Here is a 20,850-nt window from a genome sequence, read left to right as displayed (position 1 = left end):
TTTGATACCACCAACCTGGCAAATTCAGTTAGTAGTTATTCCCATTCTACTCCCAGAAGTTGTGTAAAACCAACCAATCAGATTAGATCTTGCCAGATCGTGAAAGTCTTTGTGCAAAATTCACAAACTGTGGCCATGCCATTTGAGACTAGGTGTACAGTGACAGTGTCACCATGACTGAAATAAAGAGGATGAACGTACAGTTGGTACAACAACAGCAGAGCTAAGACTGTACCACAGTTCTGGATTTTCATTCCTGAAGCTCATGTGAAAGCTAAAACATGACCATGGAGTGGAAGGACAGCGGCAGATGAGGTGTTGCTATTTATAGATTGTAACCGGGGGGGGGGGGGGGACGGGGGGGGGGGGGGGGGTTTATGTGTGGAGAAAACTGAAATTCTGGAATAAACTAATGCTTTTTTTTAACACAGAAGTATTCTAGCGAACTGGCTAAGGGTCCCACAGAGGTAACAAAAATGATGTGTCAGGGCTCTAGAGTGCGACCAATTTGGTCGCACATGCGACCAAAATTTGTAAGGGTGCGACTAAATTTTTTTTCTAGGTCGCACCAGTGCACCTAATAACGTTCTCGCATGATCGCATCCGTTGCCTCTCCACAAACGAGTCTTTTGTTCTCCTTGCACGCATGGTTGGATCATATCGTGGTCTAAACCAATCAGAGATAGAGATTGGGAGGGTCTTTGCCTCTGATTGGCTCTGGTTATGCTCCGTGCTGAAAATGCTCTAAAATGCTCTGTGCTGTGTGATTGAAATAAATTGCGACGTGAGCACCAGAGAATCAGTTACGGCAATCAGCAGCATCAGCTAAATAAACGCAAGAAAACAGACGACGAAGAAACTTTTAAAAATGTAGGCTACTTGAACTAGGGCTAGGTGAAAAATATTGATTTCTCGATTTTAATCGATTCTCATTTTTACGAACCGTTGGGCTATGCTGTTTTCAGTTGATGAATGAATGGAACATTGTAGCGCGCATCCCATCCAATAAATCGCAATAATCTTTGTGCTTTGTTACTATTGATATGAAACAAAGTCTCAGATTTCAAATTAGGTCCATTTTCTTATGAAATTCAAAAACATAAATAGTGTGTTGAGTCGACGCTGTGGCGTGAGATCGCTCTGGCTCAGCTCAGCTCAAGAGAAGCAGCAGCGCGGCGCGCATATGATCTTCTCTTCCGCCTTAATAATACCAGTTACAGCGCGAAATAAACATGAAAGAGCATCTGAAAGTGTGCTAAAAGATAGAGTACAACTTATCAAAATCCGTATCTTTCACATGGAATCGCTCAATCAGTGTTTCAACCGTGGAAAGACATCAGTAAAACGCTTGTAAACAATGTAATGTAACGTCACATTTAACTTACCTCAGACAAAAACATATCCAGTGCCCATAAACTCGTTAGCTAGCTAGAAAAATTAACTCTAGAGAGGAGCATTTTGCCAAATATATGCACCATATTGCATATTCATTATAATTTTTAATGTTTTTCAATATTTAATGCATGTTGTTTGAAAAAATCTGGCAAGTTTTTATGCAGCCACCATTTAAATGTTTATGTTTCATATAACTTTATTATTATAAAAATAAATAAAAGTGTAATTTAGGTGTTTGTGTACAAATCAGGTAATTTTTACCTTCAATATTATAGTAGGCTAATGAAGCATAGGGGGCTACAACTGACTCCCATTTACAGCATTAGTTAAGAGATTTGTTTTCCTTGAGAAAATTTGCCATGTATTGTACCTGATATCCAAAATAATCAATATTGAATCGAATTGTGAAATTTGTGTCAATACCCTGCCATAACTTGAACAATGTAAAAACAGCACTTTAAATGTTTTATTTTTTTTAAAGATTTATATTTTTATATACAGTATAATTGTGCTAAAAAAAAAAAAAAAACTACACCTTATTATTCTTATTCTTGTTTAAAAGCATTTACATATTATATATGAATGTATATGGAGCGTGATAAAAAGGTGACCTTGAAATTGTGGCGTTAAAGGCGACGCGAGACGAGGAAAAATTTTAGTGCACCTAAATTTTGTGCTGGTGCACCTAAATAAAAAAGTTAGGCGCACCAGTGCAACCAAGGCAAAAAGTTAGTCTGGAGCCCTGTGTGTACTACTGCACAGGATGAGCCAAGCTTGTTTCAGCATCCTAAATTAAGTCAAACTCTGGCAGGAGAGGACGTCCTACTTTCATACCCACTACAGGGCGTTTAACAGCCTTGGAATGACGTAACAGACCCTGACAGCCCAATAAATACCAGCTCTCGTTGATACAACTCAGGCTACACCTCAGGCACTGCATTTACATAGGTGTGACAGTGCTAAAATATCCCTGACATTTAGCAGAAACAGCCTGCTGTAGCTCCAATTAAACAAGACGCATTCCTTCGGATTGAGTAGAACGCTATCACATACATGTAATGAGATTTGGAAGCTGTTTCAGTAAATTCCAGACTTTCTTGGGAAAATTAGCATGTTATGCACTCATATTGGTCTGATGAAAGAATAAACTCAGTTATAGGTCAGAGGCTGTCACATATGGCTTGCTCTAGTTTTAAAGACATTTGATATGATCTGCATTCTGCACATAAAATCAAGCTATTCACTGAGCTCTTAATTAACGAGAAAGAAGTACTAAAGTATACCAAAATGTATTAAATATGGGGATGCAAATGCTTTAAGCTAGGCAAGCTCAATATCACGTTTATTTGCTTGTAACACTGTACTAAATGGTCTTTAGGATTTTTTGTTAACCAGCACTTCTTAAAAGCCAAAAAATCTTGCATTCAGATTGGTATTCAGGGCTTTCAGCTTGGTTTTTGGTTGGGTGAGGCAGACAATACCAAAGAGAGAGTCCGCTTTCAATTGAATGCCCCCCTCCTTTACGTTTTTTTGTCCTCTTTTAAAGCTGACGTTCTGCCACAAGAATTCAGAGAATGCAAACGCGAAACAGCCACTGAAATCTGGGAGGAGTTGCGGGTCCAACCAGCCCACTCTGCAAAAAGCAACTTCAAGAGCAGCTTCTAAGATGCTCATCATAAAGAATACACGATTTACATGCTTCCAAATTTAGGATCTTCTACGTCACTGGGTCCTTCTAAAAAATAAATGAAATTACAGAATGAAAAACTGAACCCAGACTGAGTTTATAGTAAGAATCAATATGTATTTAATTAATAATCAGCATATCATGTACTTAAATTGACTAATAAAAGTGTTAATTGATTAGTAGCACCCCTATTAGAAGGATCTGTACTAACTGATCATGAAGCACAATTAACAACAAATGAGAACAATTGGGTTCAGTAGGGTGAAGGTAATAGAGGGAGACTGAACGGTAAAAGTACTGTGTGTGTGTGTGTGTGTGTGTGTGTGTAAATAGCATCTTAAGAGACTTAGTGAATAAAATGAGAGGCAGTTAGGACAAGGGGCTGAGGTGAGCAGTGAAACGTGAGGAATTTACTGCCCTCCCAATGTGACCTTTAACACACTTTTGCTACCTACAAAACCATAGACACAGAGAGACAGACAATGATGAGAAAGAAAGACTGAAAGAGATCCAACTTGATTTTCCTCATAAGCTAGAGTCTTGACACTTGAATCACATCAGGATCTCAAAGAGGAGATGAGCACAATGTCGCAGGAGTGGGTTCCAACAAGCCTTGGCAGGCAAAAAAACCTCTGTAGATGGACGAGCAGCTGTATGAAATTGCACATTCTTTTGAAAACAGTACAACCTGCTTTATGCTACCTGTGAAGTATTTTCAGTGGACCTGCGCTTTAAAGAGTTCAAAGTACCATGTAGGCCAGGGATGGGCAACGTCGGTCCTGGAGGGCCACTCCGCTCAGTTTAGCTCCAACCCTGAAAAAATCACCTGCCTGTAAATTTCTAGTAATCCTGAAGGCATGATTTTTTTTTCCCAAACCACTTCAGCGGAAATCCCGCCCTGCAGCCGATTTCATTGGTTTAGGTTACAGTGACGGGTAGGTTTAGGGATCAGTGTTTGGTGTAGGCAATCAGTACAGTGATTGACATGACCAATGAAAACTTTAGAATCAGCTGCAGGGCGGGATTTCCACTGAAGTGGTTTGGGGGGAAAAATCACGCATCCTGAAGACCTTGATTAGCTTGTTCAGGTGTGTTTGATTAGGGTTGAAGCTAAACTCTGTAGGACAATGGCCCTCCAGGACTGAAGTTGCCCATCCCTGATGTAGGCAAATGCTAATTAGCTACTTGGGATGCACTACTCATTAGAGCTGTCACCTTTGAGAAAAATCTAATTCGAACGGATATCAAATATCAAGCAATGTATTCGAATATCTGTTCTGTGCGTTATCTTCCATTTTCAAAACAGGGTGGCTATTGGCTATTATTCGCTTGATTTGGTCATGGGCCTACGCTACAATACGTTTAAAGCGCTAATTGTTTGGATGAGACGGCAAACAATAAAATAAAAAACAAACGGTCTAATCATAGACTGTAAAAAATGCGCTACACATGGCACTTTAAAAAACCAGATAGTTTATTTATAGTTCGATTACGGATATTTCACGTCATGTTCGAATGCATACGAATATCGACAGCCCTACTACTAATTTGTCAGTAACCATTTTTTGAAACAAAGTAGCAAAAACAGGCCATTCAAAAATGTCATGGTACTACTGATATCACTGAAGACATCACTGATGTTAAAGGGATAGTTCACCCAAAAATGAAAATTTTATCATCACTTACTCTAGGGCTGGGCGGCATGACGGTATATATCGTTACCGCGGTAGAAAATGTCAACCGTAACAGATTTTTTTATTCCGTGTATACCGCGAAATGCAAATAAGTGGGTGTGGTTAACTCGCGTGCAACGTGCGTAAGACTGAAACACTGAGAATTGTAAAAAGAAACACGGAGAAAGCAGATCAAGAGGATCCACAAAGGAATTACATTTTCTAAAGGGTTGTTGTTGTTGTTAACGTGATATTTTCGGGGGGAAAGGCGCAGCAGTTAACTAGAGCAGTGCAGCACCCAGGCTACAGATTAGTGCACGCTCGCAACGGGGAAAGCTGGACAACAACAGTTATCAATATCGTAACGAATAGAAATAACCTTAAATAATGTATAGTTATCTGCATCTTTCCATCTCTTATGTATAGTTTTTAAACACGCAAACAGCTTGCCGCCCGTGGTAATGAACAACCTGCTTGTTAAAGTGAATGTATAATCTGAGGCAAAATTACTAAATATGCATCGCGAGTTATATATTTCTAACTCCAAACAATTGGCCACCGAACCAGCTGATAAAATCTTCCTTTGATTCGATCCGTGATTACAACTTGACACTCAAATTAACCGATCGCATTTACTGATGCAGAAGACGCGCGCGTACACACGCACTGAGGGAGCGCGGTGTTCACCGGGCTATGGTCAAATAATGACGCAGTTACAAGGTGTGTATAATTTAAACTAGGCTACTTAGTCAACACTAACAGTAGCTGCTGTTCGGTTTTCAAACTGCTGCTCTCCTGCTAGTCACTTCTGAACTTCTATTGATTAAAGCGCAGGGTGACGGGTTGCCAGATCAAAAAGAGCAAAACAAGCCCCTTAAAAACGCAGTGTAGCCTAAGCAGACATGGCAAAAATGTACCGGGGAACACATTTAAACAACTAGTATTACTATCCTACAAAATTAAAAGGAAGTAACTAATTTATCATGAATAGAATAGTTCAATATAAAATATTCAGATATTATAAACTGATTGATGAAGTAAAGCATAACATGAGATTGAAAAATTATTCAGTAAAACTTTATTTAAAGTTTAATTGCACCTATGAGTTGTATTTAATATCAATCAGTTGGGGGCAGTTTATCTAAAAGTTGATGAGTGTGTTTTGTTTATATTTAGCTGTCTAAATAGTTTACCAAATAAATCATTTACCAAATAAGAGAAAAAGAAAACAATGTGAAGTACTTTTCATTTCTAAAGTATTTGGGTTTATTTATTATACAAAGGCCGTTTTGTTGAATTTTTCGAGAATAACTACATATATAAATATCTATATCGTGAAATATATCGTTACTGTGAAATAAAATGAGTCATACCGTGAAATAGAATTTTGGTCATACCACCCACCCCTACTTACTCCCCCACATTTTGATCCAAAACTGTATGAGTTTCTTTCTTCCGTTGAACACAAAAGAAGACATTTTAAAGAATGTTGGTAACCAGACAGTTGACGGTAGCCATTAGCCTAACTTCCATAGTAGGAAAATAAAAAATACTATGGAAGTTGATGGTTACAGTTAATTGTCTGGTTATCAACATTCTTTAAAATATACTTTGTGTTCAACAGAAGAAAGAAACTCATACAGGTTTGGAACAACTTGAAGTAAGTGATGACAATTACAATTTGTAGGTGAACTATCCCTTTAATATAATCATTATTCATTCAACAGGGTAAAGAATGCACAATTTGGTGCGAGAAACTTCTTATAAGCGGAAAAAAAAAGAAGAAAAAAAACTTTTAAAAAAAAAGGACCCAATGTCAAGTTGGAGGAACTGGAGTTATTGAGGGGAACTGACAGAGACTCAGTTGGGGGAAATAGATTTATCATAAATCTAGTGAGAAGTGAAACCACGAGTTAAGACAGCCTCCGCACTTGAGGGGAAAGCAAGAAAGACAAATTAATCTCTTAAAGGAAAGATCTGACAAAGTATGTGTTATGCACAATTTTTCTGCTTTGCATACACTTTTCTGTCATTGTGCAACTGTCGAGGATAAAAAAAAAATCAGATGTCAGATTCACATTAAGTGGAGATAAAACACAAGTGAAACCTAATGCCAATCAGATAGCATCTCACATTGGCAAAGCCCTCAGTATATTTCCATTTATGATGACATCTTTTTTCCCCTTCCAGCCCATGTAAGACACACAATGGATAGCACACTTATGGCCAGTACTGTAAATGAGGAAGGAGATCAGCGCTTGCAAATGAAGGAAGCGCAGCTCCTGTCTTTGTCTTTCTTACTCCTTTGGAAAAAAAATGGATTTCAACAATGAAAAGGGAAACGGCTATGGCCGGGATCCATGGGATTGGATTTCTTCCTCAACTGTTCCCCTCACATCCTCTGCATTATTCACAGATGACGACACTGTCTCTTGGGCATGTCTCTATTAAACCGGTTTGGCGTTAAGGCACCTCCCGCAAATTCCAGCACTGTGACATCTCACAGTTAACATATGCTGATAAGGCTGATGGCACGACAGCCGTAGGGTTTTAAATAGTTTAGGGTCAAAAACTGAGTCAACAACTTGCATATGGCTCAGAGTATACATTAGTGAAGGGAGTCAGCATATGGACACAGGACCCTGTGCAAGTATGTGTGCGCATTATTTTATACAACTAATTGCAAGTGGTTTCCATTTCTCATATCTGCTGGAAAAGCTCATTAAGAAAAGAGTGTGTGATGTGTGAAGAAGTGCATGCAAACCAGCTTACACACCATTAGGTGACTAAAATCACATTAGAACCACACACAATTTGACACAAAAATGACTGGGATTCAGAATGCTAGAGTGAAGATGAGAGAGTGAACAAGAATCAAAAAGAAGAAAATGCGAGTGGTACTTGCCATGTAAATGACTGGGTTGTTGGGAGGTTGCTTACTGGCCCAAGTCAAAAGTCTAGTACATGATTTTTTTCTTTAGTTTTATCATCTGCCAGGTGAAATCCATAAGCCTAATCACTTCGATAACACCACACCTTTCTTCAACAGGCATACAATTTGAGGTATCAATGTTTGTAGCACAAATTCTGTATGACAGTTATACGCCAATGTTTAAAGGTATAGCGGAGGATTTTCTTTTTCCGGGTGGGTAGCCTATACTATTGGTCCACCTAAGTGTCAATCATTCTGGTGATATGTTTACGTAAGGCCGTCGTACGTGCTCGTCCCTATGTAGTTTTCGCTTTCTGCGCATGCGCACTTTCAGGTGTATTATGTGTGATGAGTTACGGTTTTAGCCATTCCTTTGAAAATGGCTGAGGGTCGAAAGAGAAAAAATGTATACGAAGTGTATGATAAGAAGAGAAAGGCCGCAGAATATAGAAACAAGGAGACCAGAGTGATTTTGGGTGAATATTTCCCACGCTGGCGTACGCTAAAAGCACAGGTTGGGCTTCCCACTGATGCCGCAGTCGCGAAGATTGTAAGTTTGTCATGCTATTTGGAGAAATCCATTTAAAATCACTGCTAGTAAAAGTTAAATAGGCGTTCCCTCTCGGGAGCAAATAGAGTGTTGCGCATGTGCATTTTTTAAAAAATTGGAGAGGGCGGGTCTTCTCTAAAATTCGGAAAGATCCTCCGCTATACCTTTAATACTTAGGGTCAGAGGGTTTGTTAACCAAGTATGAGTAATACTACGTGGTGCTTCTTAAGTTTAGATTAACATCACATCTAAAATGCTATGACTGCACCCTCCTTTGTTCCACTGTGTTAACATGTGAAATTTTGGGAAAATATTTGGCAAAGAGATAAACGGGAATGGAGTGAAAAAGACAGAGGGGGACTGAATTCTTCACAGCACATTTAGCTCTTGCTCGCCCTTTCATGTCTTTACTATTATAATTCAGCTGAATAGAAAAACAAAAGAGTAAAGGGATGCCTCTGCTCCCATTAAAAGAGCCCTCGCTTGCATCTCCCTGAATCCATGAAGAATGAATTGGGGGGGGGGGATGTCAGCCTTTGTCATCCCACTAGCTCATCTATGATTCAACACATACCAAGGCAATGAGGACAAGAGAAACACAACATCCTATTTTTAATCCAATAAAAATATTCAGAGTAATAGGGAGTAAAATTGACTGATGCATGCTGGGTAACCAAAGCCACTATTCAAACAACTGATAGTGTAATTGTTACTAATTAATTAATTTAATCTTAATGGAAGAACTAGAGAACATTAGAACTTCAGACATATAGGAGGAAACATCTGAGTCAATCCATGGAAAGAAACTAGTTCCCAAGTGATCTCAAATGGGAGAAAAATAAAAGCTCAGCAAATAAATCAGCTCTGGGGAGAAAATCAGTTTAGATGGCCCATTAACAAAGCTGACGAAATAATCATCTTTCCTCTTCTACATCCAGGAAAGGTCTCTTTTACTGATGTCTAGTAAGACTTCAAATACTTTACAACTACAAAAGCGTCCTGAAAACTAAGGAGAGATAGCAAAAGAGAGAGAGAACGGCGGGCAAACACAAAGCAACCCTCCCTGATGTCCTTGCATTGCTCACCCCCTCTTTTCCTTGCTTGTCTTCATTCGCCCTCCCTTTGTCAAAGCAATCTGGGAGTTTCCAGTGGCCAGACCTCTGCTCCTGCAAGCCCCTCTGACCCCTAAATTACTTAGAGTTACTCTAAAGGCCTTAATCCATCTATAAACACAACACACTGAACATCCCCCGTTTTAGCAAGTGTCCAAACACCTCATAATGCTACTTTGCTTTCACCAACGCACATCAGTATAAATCCCCTCATCCCGGCAGGGTGGACATGATGTCACTGGCACCATCCGCTCTTACATTCCACAGTCTTACACCCCACCACACAGCCATATCACACTTTCATCCGTATAGTTCTTTGACATGTTTATGCAATGGTTTAAATCTATGAGCGCTTAGGAGGAATTACTAAAGTCTGACCGGTGTGTATAACTGTTCAGTTTGTACAGAAGGATCTTCACCAGGCAACTAACAACAATCCATCTTTATCTGTGTGCAGTTATACACAGAGAGGGTCTTGTGATATTCAGAGGAAACACACAAGCCTATATGTATTGAGATCCAACTGAGTTTCAAACTAAAGACCCAGTTTGTTAGATTTCAAGGTTATTAAAAAAGGCAACTCTGGCTTAATGTAACTCAACTCTGGTTTGACACTAAAAAAAAAACACTGACAAGAGAGTAACAGACTAATCAATGCAAATATTGAACAGATTTAAGCCTTTGACCAACATACCGTCTGGTTGAATACACTTAACTTTCTAACCTTATCCCCACTTTTTTTTCTTTTTGTTGCAATTATTCTGCTTATTGTACATATAAAATACAAGAAGTTTTTTTTATCAGTATTCCATATTCCTCTAGTCCCATATTACTGTAGTAATTGTTATATTGGAATTACCCTGTGAATGTGATAGATACCCCTTTTTTCCATTTGAGCCCCTAAGAAACTGCACATCCCTGTATTTTAATAACTTTAGCATACTTGAAGTGCGCATCAAGTCTAGGAAAATACAAGTTTCGGATTGGGACTTGGTATTGGCAGGTACTCAATATTCAATGACTCGGATTGGATCGGGGGCACAAAAAAACATAAAACTTGATCGGGACAAACATCCCTAATTATAACAATTGTTTTTATTGAAGAACATGCAGCTCTTAAAACTTCTAGTATGAATTATTGTTAAATAATATCTATATTGACACTCACGGTTTTGTGAATATATAGTTCTGTTAATATTATATTACGCCTTTAAATATTGTGTGAATATTGAGTGGTTCACTGCGCAAATACTACAGTGCCCCTGGTGGCAGTGCTGAGAATGCAACATGTAGATGCAATACATTATAAATTTGCAGTATGACACATTTTGGAATGCAACAATAAATAACATGAAATCAAGCTAGCATTACATCTACATTCAAGAAATAATGTGAATGCAATCACTTCTAGATTTGCAAGCTTGACTTTATCATGAAAGGAATTCATAATTATGCAACACAAGCATGCTTTGCATACTCAGCATTGCTCCAATGGACTATATGACCTCTAAGGAATAAAAAGTTGTCTTTTTTATTTCAAGTCAACTACTGCAAAGATAGAGTTTGATGAGAACTTTGCTGAAGCAGTTGGTTTTAACATGACAGCATTTTTACAGCTAGCTATCTGATTAACAACAGAACAGACATTTGAGTAATAAGAACACTCATTAAGCACAAGACGACGCATTATATGATACAGTATGTTTTGGGCCTAATCTGCAACTTTACCAAAGATCTTCTTCACCCACATCCTGTAGGGGCACCATAAGGACCATGACCACAAAAGTGCACAAACAAGTTACACCAACACGATTTCCTGTTGTAAGTTTGGCACTCATTTTTTAAATAGATCTTTCACTGCTGTGTTTCACAAAAGCACTTTTAAGCCTTTGGTCAGCCACAAAAGAAAATAAATAAAGTTCACATCAAACAACACGAGCATCTGCAATAATTAATGAAGGCTGAACATGAATACCATGGTAGTTAGTTTCTTACCTGAAGTTCACACCACGCTACCTCCACCGTTGTCTCCGTGTCCAAGCCCTTGTAGACAGTTTTGAATGAGCCACGTCCAATCTCGATATCAAATTTGAGGAAACGGCCATCGGGTGAGGTGCCCACAGCTTTGGTCTCCACTTCTTCTATGTCATCCTGAACCTTTTTCTCAGCCTCCCTCTGCTCAGCTTCAGCACGGGCCTTCGCCACACCTCTCTCTTCCTCCTCACGTTTGTCTGTTACTCCGATCTCCTGCTCCTTGTCGCCCACGTCGCTGGGCACCGTCTCCGCCGTCCCAAGGGCCTCAGCCTGCCTCGCACCCACATCCAGCACAGATGGGCTCTGTACCTCTACAATCCCATCAACCCCAGCGCCTCTTCCATCCTCTGCATGTTCTTCCACTACTATACCCGAAACACCCGATTGTGTGTCAATGGTTACATCAGGGGCCAAACTAAGCACCACAGGCACGACAAACTGCTCGCAGTCTGGATGCGAGGTGCAGGCTTTGCTGGGCAAGTCGAGGGCTGTAGCATTGGAGTCACAGATGACGCTACGCCTAAAAAATCTGTGCTCAGCCGTCTTCAGATCTTTATCCATGGTGTGGCGTCGCTTTCTGACCTCCGTGTCTAGCTTCTCACCCACCAGTGAGTCCGAACCGGAGCCATTCACATTCTTTGGAGGTGGAGGTGCCAAGAAGGTCACCACCTTGTTAGGATTTTCTGACGACATCTCTCCAGGAAAAAAAAAAATCTTAAATGTATAAATAAATTATTATGAAAAAACTTGTAAACCTTGACTTTTGCAAAAATGTCCTCTTCCTGCTTTGACTGTGCACAAAAAGCCTATGGAAAAAAAAAGCTCACGTGAACCACAGAGTTTGCAGGAAGGCCCCCTCCGTGAGGTATTCCTTACTAACAGTTACTCTTACAGTGTAAAGGGCCAGAGCCCAAGAGAGGAGGTGTTCTTTTATAAACGTAAAAGAACAAGACACAGTCACTGAGAGGCAAGCACTGATGGTGACAGACAAAAACTGTCAAATCCACTTCATCCATCCTGCAGTGACCCGGAGACAGCCGTCATTGGGCATAAGGGACCACAAGAGGGAAAAGGGCAAGAGCCTTGATGTTCTTCAGACCTTTAGAGTGCAGGAAACCTGGCTTCGAAACCAAAAACCAGGTCCAGATTTACTGCAAGAGACATACAAAGAATATATTAATTACACACCCAAATTCATTTATTTTTTTACCAATTTTTAAAACATTACAAGCTATTCTCCAACAGAATAAGCATTTTAATATTGTTAAGACTGACACGTAAACCAATGGTTTACTATTATCCTATGTTATAACTTAAGACACTTTTTACTAAATTTTAAGTATAACGTGTGAAGCAGTTACAAGTGCAAACGTAAACTACTTATTCGACCCAGATTATTTTTCTTCTTTCGTACTTGGTGTTTCTCAGAAGCCTTTTACTACAGTTACTCGGCTCACTTCAACGATTCCCCTGGGGTTATTCTCGATACCGAGTCAGACATGTTTTAGTTTCAATCGTACAAGTATGAAAAAATAAAATGCTGTACCTCAAAAAATATCAACAAAACAAAACCATGTGATGGTAGATTAACACACGCGGGGGTCTCGAGACGGGTCGCCCTGGTTACGATGGGTGGCCAGCATAGGTGGCCAGCTGAAATTTGGGGGATTTTTGTCATTCTCCAGCGAAGACAAGCACAAAACTCAAACCAATTCTGGCGTATTTAGCATTTGTGGAGCATGTAAATTATTAAAAGTTGTCAGCGAGAATTTAAGATACGGCTTTTCAAAAGTTGTCATGTAACGGCCACCGTTGGTTCTCTAGGTCTCGAGCTCGCTCTTAAAATAATGCCGCGCGCGTTTAATAGCGTTTATTGAACAGGAAGCGCGTGGAAATACACTGGCACAAATACGACAACATAACAGTCTATAATATACAGACAGTAGGTATTTAATACCGAATACCTGTCAGTTCATAATGCTTATAACCAGGTATATAACATTTCTGCTGCAATGAAAAAATAGGAGGCTGGCCAGCCAGCGATTACCTTTCGTATCGTCATATCCATTCCCCTCTGATGTAGACAAAGCGACAGCTGCAGTTGGCCGAGCGAATAATTTAAGAGCGGCAATAGCCAAATAATTATAATAGAGACAAAAAGAATCCAGGCTATAAAACCGAATGGTCATGAAAATATAAATTCCATAGATTTAGCACAGCTACGCGTTCATCGTACTGTTTGCTCGACAGGCCAAGTTCAACACGGGGCTGTTGAATCCAACGCGATGCAATTACTCTAATGAAATCGGTATCCAGCGTAACGATGTATCCCATGATAAAACATCATGACAAATCACAAACTGAGTCCGGTTCCGGTCGACTGCACGCGGATCCGCTGCAAACCAACGATTTTCTTCCTTTCACTTGAACAATGCAACAACATCCACTGCGGTTTGCGTTCGCTGCTGTCGAGCCGGTTGAATCGCTATCCTTATGCAGCAGTCGACAAATGACAACTGGTAGTCTCCATATACAGTATCAGGGTTTCTGTAGCTGCTGCTCTTGGTTCGGGTGGTGTTATTAGGACTCCAGTCTGTCACGTTGGTTTTAGCTTCGAGGCTGCTGCTGTCTAACTTACCCTCCCACTGAATACTGACAGCAGAGACGCCAGCCGGCCCGGCAGTGTCTTAGAAAGGCCTGAAGAGGTCGCTGTTTCCTCTCTGAGTTTATTTAGAAGTATATGGGAAACATCATTACAATGCAAAATCAGTTGATTCCCTTCCTCACTACAGCAGCAGGTAAAAATGAATGCAATTCCTCATTACATCCTCAAGTACACCCTTGTTTGCCAGGCTGATTCTTATTTTGTCCCAAAATTCTCAATGTCAGGACATCTGATCTGTGTTTTTGGACAGGCGGTGCTCTGTGATGCATGTCAGTTGCACACCCTCTTATCTAAGTGCTTATTAAGTTGGCTTGTGAGAGCCAACTTACTGATGTTGTACTTAAACTTAATTAGTGGTGCTTGCCTATGGCAAAGCAACACTAGTGTTATTGTGCATACTTATTATTCTTATTCTTCTTATTCTTCTTATTCTTCTGGCCACTTTTTGACGCGCTACTCCTCCCGCAGTTTTTGTCACAGACCCATGAATGAGGTGTCAAAACGTGCAGCCTGTTCGGGAATGGTGTGCTATGACTTTTATAAGCGATCGGGGGTACGATGTTCGCCCCAGGGGCGAAAAACCGGCCGAAAAATCCCATAGACTTAACATTGCGTCAAACTTTGACGAGTCGTAGCTCAGAGCTCGGATGTCGCAGAAACGTGTAATTTACCACATTTGAAGAGGCTGACAGGCTCTGTAAGAATATACCACACAATGGGGTAAAAGTTGCACCCCTGGGGTGCAGGAGGGGCCCAAAGTTGCCCCATTGACTTACTATGGTGTAGGACGGCCCATGAAATGGGCCGTCCTACACCATAGAAACCGCTTTTATATTGAACATAACTCTGGATCACAGTGTCGTAGAGACAAAGGGGCGGGCTCATTTTACTCAGACGGCCAATCAGTCTCTCAGGATCATTGTGAAGCTATCTAGCCACGCCCTAGCAACCATTTAGAGCTCCTTAGCAACAAGTTCCATAGACTTCCATTGAAAGAGATCGAAGGGATATCTCTGGACTGAATTGTCATAGAAACATGAGGGTGGTCTCGTTTGACTCGGGGCAGCAAACAGCCAATCATGAATCACCTCAACACTTCCTAGCCACGCCCTAGCAACCATTGTCGAGCACCTTAGCAACCAAAATCCAAAGAGGAATATCGTCCATTCTGAATGTCACAGAGGCATGGGAGTTGGTTTATATCATTCATACTGACAAGCAGCCTTTGGAGTTTCATGATTGGCAGCTGCCAAGCCACTCCCTAGCAACCAAACAGAGTACCCTAGCAACCATTTTGCAAGACCTACATCTCTCTATCAGAACATCGTAGAGAGATGGGGGTTGATTTATATCATTCATACTGACAAGCAGCCTTTGGAGTTTCATCATTGGCAGCTGCCAAGCCACTCCCTAGCAACCAAACAGAGTACCCTAGCAACCATTTTGCAAGACCTATATCTCTGCATCAGAACATCGTATAGAGATGGGGGTTGGGTCTTTTGACTCATGCTGGCACACAGGACTTTCAACATGCTAAACATGCTAGCTGTTAATAGCTACATGCTAATATTGATTAGCTAAGTGCTAAATCATGCCATGAACATTATAAAAACTCTATAGTAACCAAATGTGAACACTACCAACCACCTAGTAACACCATAGCAACCATCCAGAATACCATAGCAACCACCTAAAACACCCTAGCAACCACCCAAAACACCCTAGCAACCGCCTAGCAACACCATAGCAACCACCCAGAATACCCTAGCAACCGCCTAGCAACACCCTAGCAACCACCCAGAACACCCTAGCAACCGCCTAGCAACACCCTGGCAACCACCCAGAATACCCTAGCAACCACCTAGCAACACCCTAGCAACCACCCAGAATACTCTAGCAACTGCCTAGCAACACCCTAGCAACCACCCAGAACACCCTAGCAACCGCCTAGCAACACCCTAGCAACCACCCAGAACACCCTAGCAACTGCCTAGCAACACCCTAGCAACCACCTAGCAACACCCTAGCAACCACCCAGAACACCCTAGCAACCACCCAGAACACCCTAGCAACTGCCTAGCAACACCCTAGCAACCACCCAGAATACCCTAGCAACCGCCTAGCAACACCCTAGCAACCACTCAGAACACCCTAGCAACCGCCTAGCAACACCCTAGCAACCACCCAGAACACCCTAGCAACCGCCTAGCAACACCATAGCAACCAGCCAAAAACCCTAGCAACCGCCTAGCAACGCCCTAGCAACCACCCATAATACCCTAGCAACCACCTAGTAACACCTTAGCAACCATGCTAGCATCATGCTAGCAACATGCTAAACATGCTAGCATCATGCTAACAATATGCTAATCATGCTAGCATCTACCTAAAACATGTTTGCAACATGCTTATTTTTGCTAGCATCATGCTAGCAACATGCTAATCATGCTAGCATGTTGGTAGCATGATGCTAACAACATGCTAATCATGCTAGCATGATGCTTACAACATGCTAATCATGTTAGCATCATGCTAGCAACATGCTAATCATGCTAGCAACATGCTAATCATGCTAGCATCATGCTAGCAACATGCTAATCATGCTAGCAACATGCTATAAACATGCTAATCATGCTAGCATCATGCTAGCAACATGCTAGCAAAATGCTAATCATGCTAACATCATGCTAGCAAACATGCTAATCATGCTAGGAACATGCTAATAATGCTAGCATAATGCTAACAATTTGCTAATCATGCTAGCATGATGTAAGCAACATGCTAATCATGCTAGCATCTTGGTAAAAACTAGCTAACCGCACGCTAGCAACCGAGCGGCGAGTTTTGCCACTGCAAGCACCACTTCACATTTTCTTCTGGAAATGTACATTCTAGTATTATTATTATTCTTCTTACTCAAAATTTACAACTGCTACTCCTCCTAGAGCTTTAACTCCACATACTCCAAACTCGGCACGGACACTCAAACTGTTCTGACTCGGTATGCTATATCTTTTCTAACTGATCGGACTTACGGTTTTCCTAAAAATGACGATCAAAGTCGGAAAAAACTCCCATTGACTTTACATTGCGGAATCTTCAGATTTTCAAACTCCCCAACTGTCAAAAATTCAAATGTAAATCCCTTGAAACCCTAGACTGAATCAAACTGCCATTCTATACACTATATGAGCCAATGAGACTCATTCAAACTAATAAACTCATCTATCTATGACACTTATCCATCTATCTATCTATCTATCTATCTATCTACTTTAAACTAAATTAAACTTCAAACTAAATTAAACTTTAAACTTCAAACTAATTTAAACTTCAAACTTATTTAAACTTTAAACTTCAAACTTATTTAAACTTTAAACTTCAAACTAATTTAAACTTTAAACTCATAAACTCGTACACTTATAAACTCATACACTTATAAACTCATGAATTCATACACTTATGAACTCAAACTCATAAATTAATAAACTCTGAACTCTTACTCATTTAAACTTATAAACTCTAAACTCATAAATTCATACACTTATAAACTCAATGAACTTATAAATGCATTAATTCATACACGTATGAACTCTCATGAATTCATACACTTATTAACTTTTAAACTCATAAATAGTTCACCATAGCAAACACCCAGAACACCCTAGCAACTGCATAGCAACCACCCAGAACACCCTAGAAACCAACTGAAATACCTTAGAACACCCTAGCAACACCATAGCAACCACCCACAATACCTTAGAACACCCAAGCAACCACAAAATATACCTTAGAACACCCTAGCAACCACCCAAAATACCTTAGAACACCCTAGCAACCACCCAAAATGCCTTATAACACCCTAGCAACACCCTAGCAACCACCCAAAATACCTTAGAACACCCTAGCAACCACCCAAAATGTCTTATAACACCCTAGCAACCACCCAAAATACCTTAGAACACCCTAGCAACCACCCAAAATAACTTAGAACACCCTAGCAACCACCCAAAATACCTTAGAACACCCTAGCAACACCATAGCAACCACCCAAAATACCTTAGAACACCCTAGCAACCACCAAAAATACCTTAGAACACCCTAGCAACACCCTAGCAACCACCCGAAATACCTCAGAACATCCTAGCAACACCCTAGCAACCACCCAAAATACCTTAAAACACCATAGCAACACCATAGCAACCACCCAGAACACCCTAGCAACCACCCAGAACACCCTAGCTACCACCAAAAATACATTAGAACACCCTAGCAACCACCCAGAACACCCTAGCAACCACCCAAAATACCTTAGAACACCATAGCAACACCATAGCAACCACCCAGAACACCCTAGCAACCACCCAGAACACCCTAGCAACCACCCAAAATACCTTAGAACACCCTAGCAACACCATAGCAACCACCCAAAATACCTTAGAACACCCTAGCAACACCCTAGCAACCACCAAAACTATAACCTCATACACTTATAAACTCATGAAATCATAAAATCATACACTTATGAACTCAAACTCATAAATTAATAAACTCTGAACTCTTACTCATTTAAACTTATAAACTCTAAACTCATAAATTCATACACTTATAAACTCATGAACTTATAAATTCATTCATTCATACACTTATGAACTCTCATGAATTCATACACTTATTAACTTTTTAACTCATAAATAGTTCACCATAGCAAACACCCAGAACACTCTAGCAACTGCATAGCAACCACCCAGAACACCCTAGAAACCAACTGAAATACCTTAGAACACCCTAGCAACACCATAGCAACCACCAAAAATACCTTAGAACACCCTAGCAACCACATAATATACCTTAGAACACCCTAGCAACCACCCAAAATACCTTAGAACACCCTAGCAACCACCCAAAATGCCTTATAACACCCTAGCAACACCCTAGCAACCACCCAAAATACCTTAGAACACCCTAGCAACCACCCAAAATAACTTAGAACACCCTAGCAACCACCCAAAATACCTTAGAACACCCTAGCAACACCATAGCAACCACCCAAAATACCTTAGAACACCCTAGCAACACCCTAGCAACCACCAAAAATACCTTAGAACACCCTAGCAACACCCTAGCAACCACCCGAAATACCTCAGAACATCCTAGCAACACCCTAGCAACCACCCAAAATACCTTAGAACACCATAGCAACACCATAGCAACCACCCAGAACACCCTAGCAACCACCCAGAACACCCTAGCTACCACCAAAAATACATTAGAACACCCTAGCAACCACCCAGAACACCCTAGCAACCACCCAAAATACCTTAGAACACCATAGCAAAACCATAGCAACCACCCAGAACACCCTAGCAACCACCCAGAACACCCTAGCTACCACCAAAAATACATTAGAACACCCTAGCAACCACCCAGAACACCCTAGCAACCACCCAAAATACCTTAGAACACCCTAGCAACACCTTAGCAACCACCCAAAATACCTTAGAACACCCTAGCAACCACCCAAAATACCTTAGAACACCCTAACAACACCCTAGCAACCACCCAAAATACCTTAAAACACCATAGCAACACCATAGCAACCACCTAAAATACCCTACAACACCCTAGCAACCACATAGAACACCATAGCAACCACCCACAATACCTTAGAACACCCTAGCATCTCCATAGCAACCACCCAAAATACCTTAGAACACCCTAGCAACCACCCAGAACACCCTAGCAACCACCCAAAATATCTTAGAACACCCTAGCAACCACCCAAAATACCTTAGAACACCCTAGCAACCACCCAAAATACCCTAGAACACCCTAACAACACCCTAGCAACCACCCAAAATACCTTAAAACACCATAGCAACACCATAGCAACCACCTAAAATACCCTACAACACCCTAGCAACCACATAGAACACCATAGCAACCACCCACAATACCTTAGAACACCCTAGCATCTCCATAGCAACCACCCAAAATACCTTAGAACACCCTAGCAACCACCCAGAACACCCTAGCAACCACCCAAAATACCTTAGAACACCCTAGCAACACCATAGCAACCACCCAAAATACCTTAGAACACCCTAGCAACACCCTAGCAACCACCAAAAATACCTTAGAACACCCTAGCAACACCCTAGCAACCACCCAAAATACCTTAGAACACCCTAACAACCACCCAGATCACCCTAGCAACCACCCAAAATGCCTTAGAAAACCCTAGCAACACCCTAGAAACCACCCAAAATACATATCAACACCCTAGCAGCCACCCAAAATACCTTAGAACACCCTAGCAACACCCTAGCAACCAACCAAAATACCTTAGAACACCCTAGCAACACCATAGCGACCACCCAAAATACCTTTGAACACCCTAACAACACCCTAGCAACCACCCAAAATACCTTAAAACACCCTAGCAACACCATAGCAACCACCTAAAATACCCTAGAACACCCTAGCAACCACCCAGAACACCCTAGCAACCACTCAAAATACCTTAGAAACCACCTAGCAACCACCCACAACACCTTAGCAACCCAGTAGAAACACCCTAGCAACATTTAATTACTTGAAACTTTACTTTAACCTTTAAACTACTTTGAACTTTAAACTATTTAAAACTTTAAACTATTTTAAACTACTTTAAACTAATTTAAACTTCAAACTACTTTAAAATTCAAACTTATTTAAACTTTAAACTACTTTAACTTTCAAACTAATTTAAACTTCAAACTACTTTAAAATTCAAACTAATTTAAACTTTAAATTAATTTAA

General features: G+C 40.7%; 1 protein-coding gene across 10 annotated transcripts in view; it reads right to left on the bottom strand.

Annotated features, from left to right (window-relative positions):
• wnk1b (WNK lysine deficient protein kinase 1b) overlaps nucleotides 1–14,048 on the bottom strand; it is an 82,685-nt gene extending 68,637 nt beyond the window's left edge. For 7 of the 10 annotated variants that reach the window (XM_056233465.1, XM_056233466.1, XM_056233468.1 and 4 more), the window contains exons 1-2: nucleotides 13,431–14,048; nucleotides 11,345–12,534 (exon numbers count right to left, since the gene is read on the bottom strand). In XM_056233465.1, coding sequence (XP_056089440.1) covers nucleotides 11,345–12,076 — 732 coding nt within the window. In that variant the 5' untranslated portion in view covers nucleotides 12,077–12,534; nucleotides 13,431–14,048. The remainder of the gene's footprint in view (nucleotides 1–11,344; nucleotides 12,535–13,430) is intronic. The other 3 variants (XM_056233471.1, XM_056233474.1, XM_056233475.1) reach the window with 1 other exon arrangement.
• Between the last annotated feature and the right edge of the window lie 6,802 nt (nucleotides 14,049–20,850).

The sequence above is a fragment of the Rhinichthys klamathensis genome, unplaced genomic scaffold (assembly GCF_029890125.1).
Source record: "Rhinichthys klamathensis goyatoka isolate OS25496 unplaced genomic scaffold, OSU_Roscu_1.1 h1tg000370l_1, whole genome shotgun sequence".
Taxonomy (NCBI): domain Eukaryota; kingdom Metazoa; phylum Chordata; class Actinopteri; order Cypriniformes; family Leuciscidae; genus Rhinichthys; species Rhinichthys klamathensis.
This window is presented reverse-complemented; position numbering and strand designations above follow the sequence as displayed.